The following is an 18471-nucleotide window of genomic DNA, read 5'->3' as shown; positions in this document are numbered from 1 at the left end:
AGTGAAGGAATGAAGCAGCCACTGAGATTAGAGTTTTGGTTCAGATTTACAAGTAACAGTCTTTTGAACACCTTTATTCCATGAGGGTCAAGATCACCTGAACATCATCCCCAGAATAACCAACCCAAGCACATAAAACTGAATGTAAGGAAAATAGAATAATTTTAGTATGACTACAAAATAAAGTAGGTCACCGTGGCCTGAACCGAGCATAAGGTGTAGTGAGTATTTCCCCTGGCGATGATGTGGATGGAAACTTTCCTCCCTTTGGCTCTGCTCCAGTGGCTTTTGCTTAAGATCTGTTGTGGTGTAAACGGGGGGTGTCTGATTGCTCGTTGGCTCCTGCTGGGCACAGCTTTTTGCCGCTTTACTCCCCAGCTGTTGCAGAATATGGAGTCCGCTTGCTCCCCGCTGAGAGTGAGCATGTAATTAATGAGCCGAATGCTTAAAGTGACAGCGAGGCGAGAGGAGAAGGTTTGGACACACAGATTAGCTGGCCACAGACGCCGTAGTTAGCGTCCAACATGGCAAATTTTCACTCTGCTCTCAACAAAGAGACGCTGTGCAATATGACTTTCCACTCTTTTTTTTCCCCTCATGGTTTTATATTATTCATTCCCTCACAGGGCTGTGGATTGCTTGCCTTATGTTTTTCAACTTTTCCCGGTGAGTACACGCTTCCCAAGCAGTAAAATGTGTTCCTACATAATGTAAAAGATGATCAGCCAAGACTATTTTGGGGGTTTTGTAGAACAAAGTGCAACAGTCCCACCAATATTCATCAGAAAATTCACAGAAGAAGCAATACTGAGGCTGATTTCTTTCTAGCCCAGACTGTAGAGTCATGCAGCCTGTCAGTGAGAGTCGTGTCAGGTGTTTACACACAGTGAAATAAATGCCCCATAGATTCGATCTCCACATTTCACTGACACGTGATCAGGGATAAGTGAGAAGGTATACATGAACCACAGTCATGGATGGAATAAGCTGCACAAATTCCTCAAACACACACACACACACACACACACACTCTCTGGCTGAACTAACAGAGGCATCACAAACTGTTGCATTTGTCATGTCCTATTGTGTAAATGCTTATATTAAAAACAGAAATGTGGATTAATTGTCCTTCAGTTACTGTGAAAATGTTTAATATGCTTTAAAGACTGGATAAATACATATAGCTGTTTAATGGGATGTTTGATTGATCTGGGGAATCAGGAGCGGGATTTCTGCATCATATTTGTGAATACGCTGGATCCAGATACCCATCTACTCCAGTCCTTCGTCAGAGCCATGCCACGGAACTGCGGACACCGTGATCTTTACGTCCTCCACCGTTCAGGCCTTCTCAAGTAAACATCCACAATTACTCTTCCAATAAATTAAGGATAGTAATTCTTTACTATTAAACTATCTACTGCGCATACAGTCCTGTGCTAAAGTCTTAGGCACTCTGTTTTTTTAATTTCATGCAAACTTTGTTATAGATTTCTATTTTATGACTTCAACATTATCAAGTCAGTACAAAAACATTTTAGAGTCCAAATGTTCAGGGTTTTTTTTTTTTTCCCGGCACAAAATTAAATGTTACAGAAAAAAAAGTTTGTATCTGAGCAGCATATTCCATAAGAGACACTTTTCAGATGAAAAAGAAAACATAATGAAGGCTGCTGGGTTTTGGTGTAAAATGAAGAAGTGAGTGTGACAGTCAAAGTGTGCAGAAGAACTGTGGCTGGTTCTGTAAGATGCTCAGGAAAACCTACAGATCATTTCCACATAAAACTGCACTCACTGGACCTCAGACGGAGATTTTTATATATTTTTTAAAAAGTAAACGGTCGTCTCACACCAAATGCCAACTTTGTTTCATTTATTATCGCTCACTGATTACTGTTTATAGTATTTTTTTACATTGAAGCATTTAATTTAATTATTTTTAAGCCATTTTTGGTCCACAGCATTTCTTTATACAGTGGTGCTTGAAAGTTTGTGAACCCTATAGAATTTTCTATATTTCTGCATAAATATGACCTAAAACATCATCAGATTTTCACACAAGGCCTAAAAGTAGATAAAGAGAACCCAGTTAAACAAATGAAACAAAAATATTATACTTGGTCATTTATTTATTGAGGAAAATGATCCAATATTACATATCTGTGAGTGGCAAAAGTATGTGAACCTTTGCTTTCAGTATCTGGTGTGACCCCCTTGTGCAGCAATAACTGCAACTAAACGTTTGCAGTAACTGTTGATCAGTCCTGCACACCGGCTTGGAGGAATTTTAGCCCGTTCCTCCGTACAGAACAGCTTCAACTCTGGGATGTTGGTGGGTTTCCTCACATGAACTGCTCGCTTCAGGTCCTTCCACAACATTTCCATTGGATTAAGGTCAGGACTTTGACTTGGCCATTCCAAAACATTAACTTTATTCTTCTTTAACCATTCTTTGGTAGAACGACTTGTGTGCTTAGGGTCATTGTCTTGCTGCATGACCCACCTTCTCTTGAGATTCAGTTCATGGACAGATGTCCTGACATTTTCCTTTAGAATTTGCTGGTATAATTCAGAATTCATTGTTCCATCAATGATGGCAAGCCGTCCTGGCCCAGATGCAGCAAAACAGGCCCAAACCATGATACTACCACCACCATGTTTCACAGATGGGATAAGGTTCTTATGCTGGAATGCAGTGTTTTCCTTTCTCCAAACATAACGCTTCTCATTTAAACCAAAAAGTTCTATTTTGGGGGCGGCACGGTGGTGTAGTGGTTAGCGCTGTCGCCTCACAGCAAGAAGGTCCGGGTTCGAGCCCCGTGGCCGGCGAGGGCCTTTCTGTGTGGAGTTTGCATGTTCTCCCCGTGTCCGTGTGGGTTTCCTCCGGGTGCTCCGGTTTCCCCCACAGTCCAAAGACATGCAGGTTAGGTTAACTGGTGACTCTAAATTGAGCGTAGGTGTGAATGTGAGTGTGAATGGTTGTCTGTGTCTATGTGTCAGCCCTGTGATGACCTGGCGACTTGTCCAGGGTGAACCCCGCCTTTCGCCCGGAGTCAGCTGGGATAGGATCCAGCTCGCCTGCGACCCTGTAGAACAGGATAAAGCAGCTACAGATAATGAGATGAGATGAAGTTCTATTTTGGTCTCATCCATCCACAAAACATTTTTCCAATAGGCTTGTCCATGTGATCTTTAGCAAACTGCAGACAAGCAGCAATGTTCTTTTTAGAGAGCAGTGGCTTTCTCCTTGCAACCCTGCCATGCACACCATTGTTGTTCAGTGTTCTCCTGATGGTGGACTCATGAACATTAACATTAGCCAATGTGAGAGAGGCCTTCAGTTGCTTAGAAGTTACCCTGGGGTCCTTTGTGACCTCACCGACTATTACACGCCTTGCTCTTGGAGTGATCTGTGTTGGTCGACCACTCCTGGGGAGGGTAACAATGGTCTTGAATTTCCTCCATTTGTACACAATCTGTCTGACTGTGGATTGGTGGAGTCCAAACTCTTTAGAGATGGTTTTGTAACCTTTTCCAGCCTGATGAGCATCAACAATGCTTTTTCTGAGGTCCTCAGAAATCTCCTTTGTTTGTGCCATGATACACTTCCACAAACATGTGTTGTGAAGATCAGACTTTGATAGATCCCTGTTCTTTAAATAAAACAGGGTGCCCACTCACACCTGATTGTCATCCCATTGATTGAAAACGCCTGACTCTAATTTCACCTTCAAATTAACTGCTAATCCTAGAGGTTCACATACTTTTGCCACTCACAGATATGTAATATTGGATCATTTTCCTCAATAAATAAATGACCAAGTATAATATTTTTGTCTCATTTGTTTAACTGGGTTCTCTTCATCTACTTTTAGGACTTGTGTGAAAATCTGATGATGTTTTAGGTCATATTTATGCAGAAATATAGTAATTCTAAAGGGTTCACAAACTTTCAAGCACCACTTTTATGTGCCTCAGACTTTTACACAGAACTGTATCTATGTATAACATGGCAAAAGATCAGTGATCATGAACCATTAATGCATTGTACATGCAGAACATACTGCACACACTAACACTGCTGGATCTTCCTTCAACCAGTAGATTATACATTTCCATTTATCTCCTTTTACAGACACATTAGGCAGAACACAGTTCAGTTCATTTATCTGTACAGTCCATGGATATGATGCATTCCATTAACAACAGTTATAAAGGACAACAGTTACCAAATGTTGTTTTGATAGGATGCTAGAAGTGCGTGTTCCAGTTTCTGAAGATAAATCTGAAATTCAGGGACTGGTTCCTCAGCACGAAGCCCTGATGGAGGATCTGGAGCTATTCTTCCACCAAGACCCGGTCAGTCCTCATTCACATGTGCATACGTTATGAAAAAAGAGGTACACTGTACAATGCATCACAGTATCTATGAATGCTTTTTATATTTTCATCCACAGGATGTTCAGGCATTTGTAGCACAGGTCGAAGGACAGATAATCGGTGTATTGGTTATTAAAAATGAGCAGGTAAGTACAGTCACCCTGAAAAATCTAATTCATAGGCAGTTCATAATACGAGCCAATTATAGGGATTATAATTTAATGCTGGTGATTATATTATTTGGGATTCTGTAGCACAGTATTGCACATCTCAGAAATCATCATTAATTTTGTTGATGGATTTAACTCTTAAAAGTCTGTCATGGCACGTATGTTTGCACGTCTTAGAGACACAGAGAGTCTTAACAAAGAGCATTAACCGATGAGGCATCGAGTCTGGTATGTGAATTAGTGCGGGCAACATCAAAACTGTAACTCTACCTGTAGCTTCATTCCTTAGCAGTAAAAAAAAAAGATGTGCTCCCACGTGGTGCAAACTAAAAAACTTTCTGGAGCTTGCAAATCTTGATGTTGCCACAGCCATCCAAGGAATGTGAACAAAATTTGTTTCTGGGTTTGAGGGATGGCATCCTCTCTCCTGCTGTCAATCAGAGTGACCGTGACCAATCAACAGTAACCCATGTGCTGCTCAGGTTCTGTATGTAGAAGAGGGCAGATGGGGCTTTTCTCTCGGCTGTGGTGCAGCATGAGCAGCGCTTTGGAAACACTCTGTTGACTGGTGTTACATGTCTTAGAGGAAACATGCGTTAGCCTTCACCCTCCCCACTCAGTAGCTGTCATATGATGGGGAAGGGAAGAGCTGGCTGGTGGGTGGGAATTGGCTGCTGACCAAATTGGGTAGAAAATGGGGAAACAATATGTTACATTATAATTGGTTATTAATCATGACCCTAACGTTAAGAACCTTATAGGCAGGCTTACAACAGATGTTATTTTCTCCACATTCACTGGATATGAGCAATTGCGCACTCTGATTGGTTACTCTACTACTAGGCTATCAGCTCATATACCGTGAGTAGAGAAAAACAAAATGGCGGCGCGTGTTGCTGAACCAACCGAGGACAAAATAAAAACTCTACTCGAAAACAAAACCCTAAAACTACAAAAAAGTAACAAAATATGGAATAAAAGTATTTGATGGTAAGAACATTTTTTTTTTTTTAAGAATTATTATCATCACATTTTTCACAAATCGATAGGTTTTTAAGAAGTCCACCTGAGTGGAAATGATTTTGTCAGATGTTTTGTATAAAGTTTTTATTTATGTGGGCGGCACGGTGGTGTAGTGGTTACCACGGTCGCCTCACAGCAAGAAGGTCTGGGTTCGAGCCCCGTGGCCGGCGAGGGCCTTTCTGTGTGGAGTTTGCATGTTCTCCCCGTGTCCGCGTGGGTTTCCTCCGGGTGCTCCGGTTTCCCCCACAGTCCAAAGACATGCAGTTAGGTTGACGTGGGGTGGTCTTGGGCTGAGGTGCCCTTGAGCGAGGTACCGAACCCCTGACTGCTCCCCGGGCGCTCTGGTGTGGCTGCCCACTGCTCTGGGTGTGTGTGTGTGTGAGTGTGTGTGTGTGTGTGTGTGTGTGTGTGTTCACTGCTTCAGACGTGTTAAATGCAGAGGATGAATCTCACTGTGCTTGAAGTGTGCATGTGACGAATAAAGGTTTTCTTCCTATCGAATTTGAGAAAAAAAAAATGCCCTGTTTCTCAAAATCCAGTGAATGTGGAGAGAATAAAACAGTTATTCCACTCAATCTCATCGTACAGGGATTATAGACAACTTGGTGCTACGCGCCTCGTTGCCCATCAGCTCATGTATGACTCGATTTTGTGAAATAACTGATAGTTATATTTTATTTTGGTCAAAGCGTCCTGTAAAGGTATTCACCGTCTGTCTTTTGTTCTTTCCCTCAGGACATCGAGTATATCCGAGCCAACTACGACATTGAGAACTTTGTGTACTTCAGTCATCACCAGCGTGAGGAACATGGCCGGCTGTGCCAGTTTGCCCTGAACCCCATCTTCAAGCATTATGCCAAGCACTTCCTCAAAGAAGCACTGCGCCTCGCTCACAAATCATGCCTGTACTACCGCGTCTATCCATCTTACCACAGCGACAAGGTTGGTGCAGTGCTGTTTTCCTTAAGCATCTGTTGCTCTCCATCTCCCTCTCTCTTTCTTTCTCTCTCTCTCTCTTTTCACTCTGTCTCTCAGTGGTCAGAAATCACATGCTGATGGCTCTGCTCTCCTCTAATGCAATGTTGAGTTCCAGAGGTCTTCACTCACACTCTTCTCTCCTCATTACTCCAGACAAACATAGGCCAGATTGAGGATTGATGTGGTGTAATAGAATTCTAGTAAACTCACAGGGGAAAAGGGAGAAAGTGAAAAGAGCGTGCCAGTCCCCAGTAATGCAGTATTCAACAGGGTGTAAATCCTTTCACATATTCTTCTGTCAAGATAATTTTATGAAATTTTCTGCCATCACTGTTTCGCTATGCCAAAGCCACTGTTTCACTGACAGCAGAGTGCTTTTTGCTTTTTTTTGCAGAGTTTCAGTGCCCACTCACTGACAGCAGGACTGAACTGTATGGTGCCAGTGCATCCACGACGTCAGGTCATCTACCCACTGGAGGATTTGGGCATCAATGCACCTTCTACTGTCATTACCACAGAGCAGGTCAGATACAGCTACAGTACAGCCACAAGATAGTCTTCATAACAGTGATACCTGATGGAGGTCAGACTGGAACAATGTACACACAGAACTGAGCTTTTCAGAATCTAGTCTGGGTTAGGTTCTCAAATTTGGATGGATGGATGGATGGATGGATGGATGGATATAGAACTTAATTGTTCCCTAAGGGAAATTCTTTTGTCATAGCAGTACAAGATGGATAGATCGATCGATCTAGTAACAGCTAAAAACAAAGTGCATGAAAGAAGAGCCACACATCCATTCCTCAATCTTGTTCAGTCATAACAAATCTGAAGTTATGGCTAAATAGGAAAACTATTTCATTCAATCGGTCCTACGAAACACCATAGGACTATTCATACGATCAACGTATGTGAACGACTGGGATAACCAGATTTCAGATCTCCAGATGGAAGGAGAGAAACCAATGTACTTCATGAAAAAATACATTTCTCTGATCTTCCACATGAAGATCCCAGATGAGCCCCAGACAACTGATAGGTTTTGATCTGCCTGCACTGAAGGAGGTTGAATTGACAAAGTGTGATCTAGGAATGTAGACCCTCTGCCACCGAGAAGATTCTTCTTCACGGATATATTTGGGAGAAACATCTGTGAACAGCTGTGTCTGTGACAGTGACTGCACCCAGATATATCCATGAGGCAGAATCTTCTAATGCAGACAGATCAAAACCTATTAAAGTTAAAGTAAAATGTAATTCAGTGTGGGAAAAGTGAAACAAGACAGATGATGTAGCTCACTCCAGCCCCATCTAGTCCACAAGGAACGATCTAAAGTGGGCCACCTTGCATAATAAATGTTGTAAGCTACTGTATATACAAGCTATATATAGAAGCGATATCCACCCTAGCAATACCGACCTATTTACCAGAAAGAATCCAAAGCAGCAAGGAATTGACCGAGAAGAAGCAATTTTTGTTGAACTGCTCATTAAGGCTTAATTAGTCCATAACTTCATTAATAATTGTAATTGAGCAAATCTGGGTAGAAGTTATATGCATCCTGTCAGTAACAGCACTGAAAACCTGAGTTTGGAGCAACCTCCAAACATGGCCGCTCCGGACTACACTTCCCAAGATTCGCAGCCCCCCGTCACTAGAGTATTAACTACATCACCTGCCTCCAATTATCCTGCAATCACCTCTAGATCAGCTCAGTAGTCACAATCACACCTTGCGAAGTATCGTTCTGTGTCCCGTACCTGACTGTACTGACCCATTTGGTTTCCTGACTGATAAAGACCACTGTTCTCGTTACTCTTCCACCTCGTTTCCTCGTCTCTCCTGCATCACCCTGTTTACTGATCGATTGACCTCCGCCCGTTTCCTCCTTCACGATTTGGCTTCAGCTGCAGTTTGTGTCACACCCATTCTCCCCTGCACTTGCATTCGTAAGTGCCTGTGCTTTGACACACCTGAGGTTCTCCTACCTTCATGCCAGAAAGAATCAAAACCGGTGAAGAATTGAGGGAGAAGAAGCGATCTGTGTGGAAACTGCTCGTTAGGGCTTAATTACTCCATATCTTCATTACTAACTGTGATTATGCAAATTTGGGTAGAAACTATATGCACCCCATGCAGAGCTACCTTCCTGCCAAAAAGAGTAAAAATTGGTGAAGAATTGAGAGAGAAGAAGCAATTTTCGTGAAATGTGGACGATGCCGGATGATGGCCAGCACATGATTGCATAAACTCATCACCTCTCGGCTGGATGAGCTCATAATAAACAAAATGAAGTAGTACAGCAGGACTCAGGGAAAGAACCAGATGAGCTCTGTAGATCATCTGAAAATGGGTTGGAAATTCATATTCTAACAGGACAACGAGCCCAAGCATGAGGTCAAAACTACTAAAGCTTGCTAGGAACAGGATGGATGTTCTGGAGTGACTTTGTCAAAGCCCTGACCTAAATCCAATTAAAAATCTCTGGAATAACTTGAACGCTGTCCATCAGCAAAAACCAATTAACCTTTCCTCACTTGAACAGGAGTTGGGATAGATCTCCAAATACAGGTGTGCTAAGCTTTTAGAGAGCTGGTAGATGTGGCTGCTGCCGTCGTTTTCTAACTCTGGGGGTGTATACTTTGAAAAATTAAGATTTTTTTTTCCTGTCAATTAAATAATCTTTTTTTCCTCAAATTAAAATGCATTCATGTGGTATACTGTGTTTCTTTGATCGGGGCGTAAAAAAGTCCTCTTTCAATCCTTGAAGTTTACAAAACCTGATGCAGTGAAATGTAAAAATATTGAAAGGCGTAATATTCAGGTTCTATCTGCAAAGCACCTCAGTATGACGAATAAAGGTGATTCATGGGGAATTAGTTAAACAAGCTTTTTAGTTTACAGCACGCAAAGTCTTATAACTTTCGTATTCTTATTGACTTATGATTTCTTATATAAATTTACAACCACGTGGTTTCCTCAAAACCTCCCCTTTAATTATTATAAGTGAAAAAAGTGAAAATGTCTCTGATATATAAATGTGAATTTCTACCTACAAAATCAGGGATTCAGGCGATATCGTGTGATGGCAACATGTGCAGGGGCACAAACATGGGAAGGGAAATTACAGCTTTCCGAGGTCAGTAGAGGGTGATGTTGAGCAATCTGGTGTTTCATATTTTTGAACAGTTCCCCAGAAAACATCACTAAGATGGGAAAGGCCATGTGTTCAATAGATAGATAGATAGATAGATAGATAGATAGATAGATAGATAGATAGATAGATAGATAGATAGATTTATTAAACACAAGATCCACTCCGCTGATGCTGGTTTCCACTGGGGATGTGTATAAACTTATGCTAATAATCTACAACCCCAATTCCAAAAAAGTTGGGACAAAGTACAAATTGTAAATAAAAACGGAATGCAATGATGTCGAAGTTTCAAAATTCCATTTATTCAGAATAGAACACAGATGACATATCAAATGTTTAAACTGAGAAAATGTATCATTTAAAGAGAAAAATTAGGTGATTTTAAATTTCATGTCAACAACACATCTCAAAAAAGTTGGGACAAGGCCATGTTTCCCACTGTGAGACATCCCCTTTTCTCTTTACAACAGTCTGTAAACGTCTGGGGACTGAGGAGACAAGTTGCTCAAGTTTAGGGATAGGAATGTTAACCCATTCTTGTCTAATGTAGGATTCTAGTTGGTCTTTTTTGTCTTATCTTCCGTTTTATGATGCGCCAAATGTTTTCTATGGGTGAAAGATCTGGACTGCAGGCTGGCCAGTTCAGTACCCGGACCCTTCTTCTACGCAGCCATGATGCTGTAATTGATGCAGTATGTGGTTTGGCATTGTCATGTTGGAAAATGCAAGGTCTTCCCTGAAAGAGACGTCGTCTGGATGGGAGCATATGTTGCTCTAGAACCTGGATATACCTTTCAGCATTGATGGTGTCTTTCCAGATGTGTAAGCTGCCCATGCCACACGCACTAATGCAACCCCATACCATCAGAGATGCAGGCTTCTGAACTGAGCGCTGATAACAACTCGGGTCGTCCTTCTCCTCTTTAGTCCGAATGACACGGCGTCCCTGATTTCCATAAAGAACTTCAAATTTTGATTCGTCTGACCACAGAACAGTTTTCCACTTTGCCACAGTCCATTTTAAATGAGCCTTGGCCCAGAGAAGACGTCTGCGCTTCTGGATCATGTTTAGATACGGCTTCTTCTTTGAACTATAGAGTTTTAGCTGGCAACGGTGGATGGCACGGTGAATTGTGTTCACAGATAATGTTCTCTGGAAATATTCCTGAGCCCATTTTGTGATTTCCAATACAGAAGCATGCCTGTATGTGATGCAGTGCCGTCTAAGGGCCCGAAGATCACGGGCACCCAGTATGGTTTTCCGGCCTTGACCCTTACGCACAGAGATTCTTCCAGATTCTCTGAATCTTTTGATGATATTATGCACTGTAGATGATGATATGTTCAAACTCTTTGCAATTTTACACTGTCGAACTCCTTTCTGATATTGCTCCACTATTGGCCCTTTTCCACTACCCTTTTTCAGCTCACTTCAGCCCGACACAGCTCGCGTTTCGACTATCTAAGAACAGCACGACTCGGCTCGCTTCAGCCCTGCTCAGCCCCCAAAACTCGCACGGTTTTGGAGTGGGGCTGAAGCGAGCCAAACCAAGCTGAGTGAGGCTAGGGGCATGAGGAGACACTCCCCTGTGCACTGATTGGTGAGGAGGAGTGTCCTCACACGCCCACACACGCCCCACGAGCACGCTGGGATCTGTAAACACCGTAAACCCGGAAGAAGAATAATTACGAATTACGAGAATTATGAAGCCTTATGCGCCTCGCCTCATCTATACGCTCTTGCCAGTATCTGTTGGCGTTGTCGGTGACAACAAGCCACAGCACCAAGACCAGCAACACTAACGACTCCATGTCCTCCATGTTTATTGTTTACTATCCGGGTCGTGAGACTACTGCTTAAAAGCTCACTGATGTCACTGTTTGCGCCGCCTAACGACATCACGTGACGTCCACCCACTTTCGCTAACTCCACCCAATGTGTCCACCCACTTCCAGCCAGCACGGTTCAGCGCGGTTGTAGTCGAAATGCAACTCCAACAGCCCCACTCAGCTCGGCTCAGCCCTACTCAGCCGCATTGGTAGTGGAAAAGCGGCATATTTGTCGGCGCAGAATTAGGGGGATTGGTGATCCTCTTCCCATCTTTACTTCTGAGAGCCGCTGCCACTCCAAGATGCTCTTTTTATACCCAGTCATGTTAATGACCTATTGCCAATTGACCTAATGAGTTGCAATTTGGTCCTCCAGCTGTTCCTTTTTTGTACCTTTAACTTTTCCAGCCTCTTATTGCCCCTGTCCCAACTTTTTTGAGATGTGTTGCTGTCATCAAATTTCAAATGAGCCAATATTTGGCATGAAATTTCAAAATGTCTCACTTTCGACATTTGATATGTTGTCTATGTTCTATTGTGAATACAATATCAGTTTTTGAGATTTGTAAATTATTGCATTCCGTTTTTATTTACAATTTGTACTTTGTCCCAAGGGCGGCACAGTGGTGTAGTGGTTAGCGCTGTCGCCTCACAGCAAGAAGGTCCGGGTTTGAGCCCTGGGGCCGGCGAGGGCCTTTCTGTGTGGAGTTTGCATGTTCTCCCCGTGTCCGCGTGGGTTTCCTCCAGGTGCTCCGGTTTCCCCCACAGTCCAAAGACATGCAGGTTAGGTTAACTGGTGACTCTAAATTGAGCGTAGGTGTGAATGTGAGTGTGAATGGTTGTCTGTGTCTATGTGTCAGCCCTGTGATGACCTGGCGACTTGTCCAGGGTGAACCCCGCCTTTCACCTGTAGTCAGCTGGGATAGGATCCAGCTCGCCTGCGACCCTGTAGAAGGATAAAGTGGCTACAGATAATGAGATGAGATGAGACTTTGTCCCAAGTTTTTTGGAATCGGGGTTGTATAATCAGCGACTGTGTGGTGTGGAGTTACGGTTCTCACCCCGCAGAAATGATCATGAGTGCTTTCATATAATCCTGTGATTTGAGTTACAGCTAGCACTACTGTCAGAGCTGCTGTTAGAGGAAATGAATCAACCCTTTTTAACCAATAGTGCTTTAACTGTTTGACCAATCACAGCCCTCACTGACCACTTACCATTCTCTGCTTCCTGAACATGCTGAGATTTCACACATGGAACATCTAAACCAGGAGCTCTCCCAGACATCCACCGCACAGATTCATTTTTATGAACAGACTGTTTGGATGTTGGATACGTTTATTTATTGAAGAAGCATTGAGGAGTATTTTATTCTTGAGATTTTCACACAAATCCCAAACCAGATACACTGTGAAAATGAAGTAGGGAAATGTTTTGTATCATATCAAGATCAATTCTCCAGGCTGTATTAAAATTGCAGTTCAGTTAAAGTTGACATTATTTTTGTTTCCTCTTTTGAAAAAAAACCCTAATTTAATTCCATTAACTGAGCAGTAAATACTGTTTATAACCATCCATCATCTGTAACCACTTATCCTGTACAGGGTCGCAGGTGGGCTGGATCCTATCCCAGCTGACTCCGGGCGAAAGGCGGGGTTCACCCTGGACAAGTCGCCAGGTCATCACAGGGCTGACACATATGCCGCTTTTCCACTACAAACGCGGCTGAGTCGGGCTGAGCCGTGCCGTGCTGAGCCGAGCTGAGCGGGGCTGTTGGAGTTGCATTTCGACTACAACCGCGCTGAACCGTGCTGGCTGGAAGTGGGTGGACACATTGGGTGGAGTTAGCGAAAGTGGGTGGACGTTACGTGATGTCGTTAAGCAGCGCAAACAGTGACATCAGTGAGCTTTTAAGCGGTAGTCTCACAACCCGGAGAGTAAACAATAAACATGGAGGACATGGAGTCGTTAGTGTTGCTGGTCTTGGTGCTGTGGCTTGTTGTCACCGACAACGCCAACAGATACTGGCGAGGCGCATAAGGCTTCAGAAATTCTCGTAATTCGTAATTCTTCTTCTTCCTGGTTTGCGGTGTTTACAGATCCCAGCACACTCGCGGGGCGTGTGTGGGCATGTGAGGACACTCCTCCTCACCAATCAGTGCACAGGGGAGTGTCTGCTCACGCCCCCAACCTCACTCGACACGGTTTGGCTCGCTTCAGCCCCACTCCAAAACGGTGCGAGTTTTAGGGGCTAAGCAGGGCTGAAGCGAGCTGAATCGTGCTGGTTTTTGGTAGTCGAAACGCGAGCCGTGTCGGGCTGAAGTGAGCTGAAAAAGGGTAGTGGAAAAGGGCCAATAGACACAGACAACCATTCACACTCACATTCACACCTACGCTCAATTTAGAGTCACCAGTTAACCTAACCTGCATGTCTTTGGACTGTGGGGGAAACCGGAGCACCCGGAGGAAACCCAAGCGGACACGGGGAGAACATGCAAACTCCGCACAGAAAGGCCCTCGCCGGCCACGGGGCTCGAACCCAGGACCTTCTTGCTGTGAGGCGACAGTGATAACCACTACACCACCGTGCTGCCCTCGCCCTGTTTATAACTACAATAATACAATTATATATTTAACATACACTCTCAGAAAACAAAGTACATTATTGTACCTTTAGAGGTACAACGGCTGGTCACTGGGGCAGAATCCTCTAAGGTACTTATTTGTACCCTTTATATACTGCTTGGGAAAATATATGTACTGTTTTGGCCCTAAAAAGGTACACATGGTTACCTTGAGATCCAATAATGAGTCCTAAGTGGTACATTAGTGTAGACTGTACCGTGAGGGACAGAAATTGACTCCTACTGTACCCCTGTTTCTAACAGTGTACAGTATATTACATTACTTTGATAGTAGAATTATAAATGTTGCACAGTATTAATCACGGAGTCAGTTAGAGGAGATGCACGAGGCCTGTGATTGGAGTCTTACTTGTTTTTAGTTAGGGAGGAATGTAGGCTGCCCTGAGCTCATAAAAATACCCTGTTCATTCTGTTGATTTAAAATGATAAAACATTAAAGGTCAATAAAAGTGGCAGATTTCACAAATTTCAGTATTGTGTATTATGATAACTGTAACCATGATTTTCATTAGATATTATTGCTCAGTCCCAACGTAACTGTTACTGTGAAAACTGTCACGTTGTGTTGTACAGTTATTATACTAATACATTTTTCATACCGTTTCATTCCTGCTTATAACCGTATTCGGGAAGCCGTTTTGCCAGGGGTTATTTAGCGGTGCAGGTTAATGGAGCAGATGGCCTCAGTGACAGATGGAAGCGGGAAATGTTTACCGCTGGTGTTTAACAGGTAAAGCAGCGTTCTTATCCATCCTGCATCAGCTGCTCCACCTGCGCGTGTTTACCTGCCCGACCCAACAGTGACCTGCCATCTATACAGTCCTGTGCAAAAGTCTGAGGCACCCTATTTTATTTTTTCATACAAACTTTGTTATAGATTTCTATTTTATGATTTCTACATTATCGAGTCAGCACAAAAATATTTTAGAGTCCAAATGTTTGTTTTTCAGCACAAAATTAAATGTTACAGAAAAAAAGTTTGTATCTGAGCAGTGTATTCCATAAGAGACACTTTTCAGATGAAAAAGAAAGCATAATGAAGGCTGCTGGGTTTTGGTGTAAAATGAAGAAGTGAGTGTGACAGTCAAAGTGTCCAGAAGAACTGCGGCTGGTTCTGTAAGATGCTCAGGAAAACCTACAGATCATTTCCACATAAAACTGACCTCACTGGACCAGAGACGGAGATTTTTTTTTTTTAAAAGTAAAGGGTCGTCTCACACCAAATACTGACTTTATTTCGTTTATTGTGGCTCACTGATTACTGTTTATAATATTTTTTTAATGTTGAAACATTTCATTATTTTTAAGCCATTTTTGGTCGACAGCATTTCTTTACATGTGACTAAGACTTTTGCACAGAACTATACATACAGTATATATATATATATATATATATATATATATATATATATATATATATATATATATATATATGTGTGTGTGTGTATGAAAATAATTTACATTAAATAGCTACACAGTTCCTTATCAGTGTTATGATCTCCCGAATTACCTCCCTGCTTTAAAGCCAAATTTGCATTTCATTTTGCAGTTTCCTGAAAGCAACAGTTGCTGAAATATAACTTTCAAAATGAACTCTTGAGAATGCCCTTTGTTTGTTACACTAGCTTATGTAGTACCCTATTTATAACTAACTGTTTATCTAAATATATAAATATGTATGCAAATGACAACCCTGCTTATATTTTATAGCTTACTTTAGTATCTGGAATTATGAAATGATTTTTTTTCTTCTAAAGCTCGTTTATGTAAAGCTATCCAACACCAACTACCTCGCTTTAAAGTGACCTTTATTCATTATTTAATGATAAAACTATGTTTAAACTCATTTAAAACATACACAAATATATGACAATATTTAGCATATTAAGCTGGTTTTAAAGTCAGATTTGATTTGAATTTCATGTTCTGGTTGCTTGAATCACACATGAATCAGTTTGCTATAAAGAAGGAAATATGCTTAATTTTATTTACTTTTTACCCAACATCCATTACTCAGGATGTGTTTAGTATCTTTAGTTTTGCACAGGAGTTGCAAAGCTAATATAGTGTACAAGAAAAAGTTTACTGTGTTTAAACTTTGCAGTCTGTGTTTACTGTGCAGTCGCCAGACTCAGGCCAAAGGTTTGGAAGTGGAATTGTACATCAGAGAGAATGTTCTGATCAGATTCGTATTCATTCATTTTTTAATCCAGACTTATTTTATGATGAGATACTGAACCTTTTGGGATTTAAGCTTGGATTGGAAGCTATAAGCTTTCCTTACAGCTCCACTGCAAAAGTAAAGAAGCAAGCTTTAGAAACTAAATAAATATACTTGTGTACATTTGTTGATTTTGGACTAAAATATTCTTTTAAAAAGTGTGTAGAGAGCAGTTTTTCCACCATGAGCATACATTCCAAAGTACAGTTATATAAGATCGCGGTGGCAGGTTACAACCAGGCGTGATATCCCTACATGGATTTGTGTGTGTGTGTGTGCAATGACACAGTGCATTAGCAGCTCCAAACAAGCTGCCGCTGCTATACCACACTCGATCTCCATTAGAAAGCTCCATTTGGTAGCACAGCAACAGTGGTGTCCAGGCAGCGGCCGAGATAAGAGCACGCCTGCTGGCTTAGCGTTCAGTAAAGCCCTGTGTCCTGCACACACACACACACACACGGATTAATCAGGTTTAAAACACCTGTTCACTTTCCTTGTCAACAGCAGATTGTGTTACGGTTTGCCATTATGCCCCACACTGCTCCTGCATGTCCATGAGAGGACGAAGGGCAGACTGCTGCACCTGCTTCTCTCTGTACCTATCGGACACGTACAGGTCCATATCATCCAGCTTAAGTCAAGATGAATGACCTTTAAGATTTTAAATTTAAATCTTTAGAAATCCAACAGTAGAGGTACAGACACATTTGGAAAGAGTCAGGAAAGGATATCATCTCATTATCTGTAGCCGCTTTATCCTGTTCTACAGGGTCGCAGGCGAGCTGGATCCTATCCCAGCTGACTACGGGTGAAAGGCGGGGTTCACCCTGGACAAGTCGCCAGGTCATCACAGGGCTGACACATAGACACAGACAACCATTCACACTCACACCTACGCTCAATTTAGAGTCACCAGTTAACCTAACCTGCATGTCTTTGGGGGAAACCGGAGCACCCGGAGGAAACCCACGCGGACACGGGGAGAACATGCAAACTCCGCACAGAAAGGCCCTCGCCGGCCACGGGGCTCGAACCCAGGACCTTCTTGCTGCGAGGCGACAGCGCTAACCACTACACCACCGTGCCGCCTCAGGAAAGGATATTTTTTTATTATTATTCTATCCACATTCACTGGATATGAGCAATCGTGTGCTTTGATTGGCTACTGTACTACTCGGATATCAGCTCATATATCATGAGTAGAGAAAAACAAAATGGCGGCGCGTATTGCTGGACCAAAGGAGGACAAAATAAAAACTCTACTTGAAAACAAAACCCCGAAAAATACAAAAAAGCAACAAAATATGGAATGAAAGTATTTGATGGCAAGAACATATCTTTTTATTTTTCAAGAATTATTATCACATTTTTCACAAATTGCTCCTGTCATTTCGCCGATTTGTTTACATTCTTCATCATTAAGCATTAAAATTTGTTGATTTTTTTTTTTTTTAGATTGGTTCAGAAGCTCAGAGATGTTTGAAAATTACAGAACTAAAATGTCCAAGGAAGAATTAAATAAATGTCTAAAGTTGTTCTATGTCATGGTCCTACCTGTGGGCTTCTCTCTTCAGGTAACATCTCCACTCAGCATTACCGGCCATGCCCGCTCTCACTTCCTCTTATTAACTTTCAGTGACTGTCATTGGCTGTTGCCGATCACCTGCTTCCCCCCTGTGTGTATTTAAGCTGCAGTTCTCCCAAGCCTCAGTGTCAGTTCGTCTGCAACTTCCAGCGTGATAACCTGCTCTGTGTTCCTACTACTCTGACTCCTGACGATATTCTGTTCCGTCTGACTCTGTCTGCTCTCCAGCCCCGGTAACCTGATCTGCCTTCTGTCCTGTCGACTCTGCCTCTTGCCTGCCTCTCCTGTACCTTCGCCTGATCTCCAGCTTGTTGAGGGACTACTGCTGGGAGACTGCCTGAAACCCAAGTGCTGTCAGCCTACAGCCACACCTCCCTGACAATGCCTGATCCCATCTGATCTCAGAAGCTAAGCAGGGCCAGGCCTGGTCAGTACTTGGATGGGAGACCTCAGACGTCACCACCACGCTCCCACC

The 18471-nt window shown here is 42.6% G+C and overlaps 1 protein-coding gene across 2 annotated transcripts in view; it reads left to right on the top strand.

The window, feature by feature from the left end:
- Positions 1-18471, top strand: part of cfap61 (cilia and flagella associated protein 61) — an 89973-nt gene that overhangs the window by 19720 nt on the left and 51782 nt on the right. For both annotated transcript variants that reach the window (XM_060916168.1, XM_060916169.1), the window contains 6 exons: positions 627-666; positions 1222-1355; positions 4248-4359; positions 4458-4526; positions 6309-6515; positions 6946-7074. In XM_060916168.1, coding sequence (XP_060772151.1) covers positions 627-666; positions 1222-1355; positions 4248-4359; positions 4458-4526; positions 6309-6515; positions 6946-7074 — 691 coding nt within the window. The remainder of the gene's footprint in view (positions 1-626; positions 667-1221; positions 1356-4247; positions 4360-4457; positions 4527-6308; positions 6516-6945; positions 7075-18471) is intronic.

This window comes from Neoarius graeffei, chromosome 3 (genome assembly GCF_027579695.1).
Source record: "Neoarius graeffei isolate fNeoGra1 chromosome 3, fNeoGra1.pri, whole genome shotgun sequence".
Classification (NCBI taxonomy): domain Eukaryota; kingdom Metazoa; phylum Chordata; class Actinopteri; order Siluriformes; family Ariidae; genus Neoarius; species Neoarius graeffei.
This window is presented reverse-complemented; position numbering and strand designations above follow the sequence as displayed.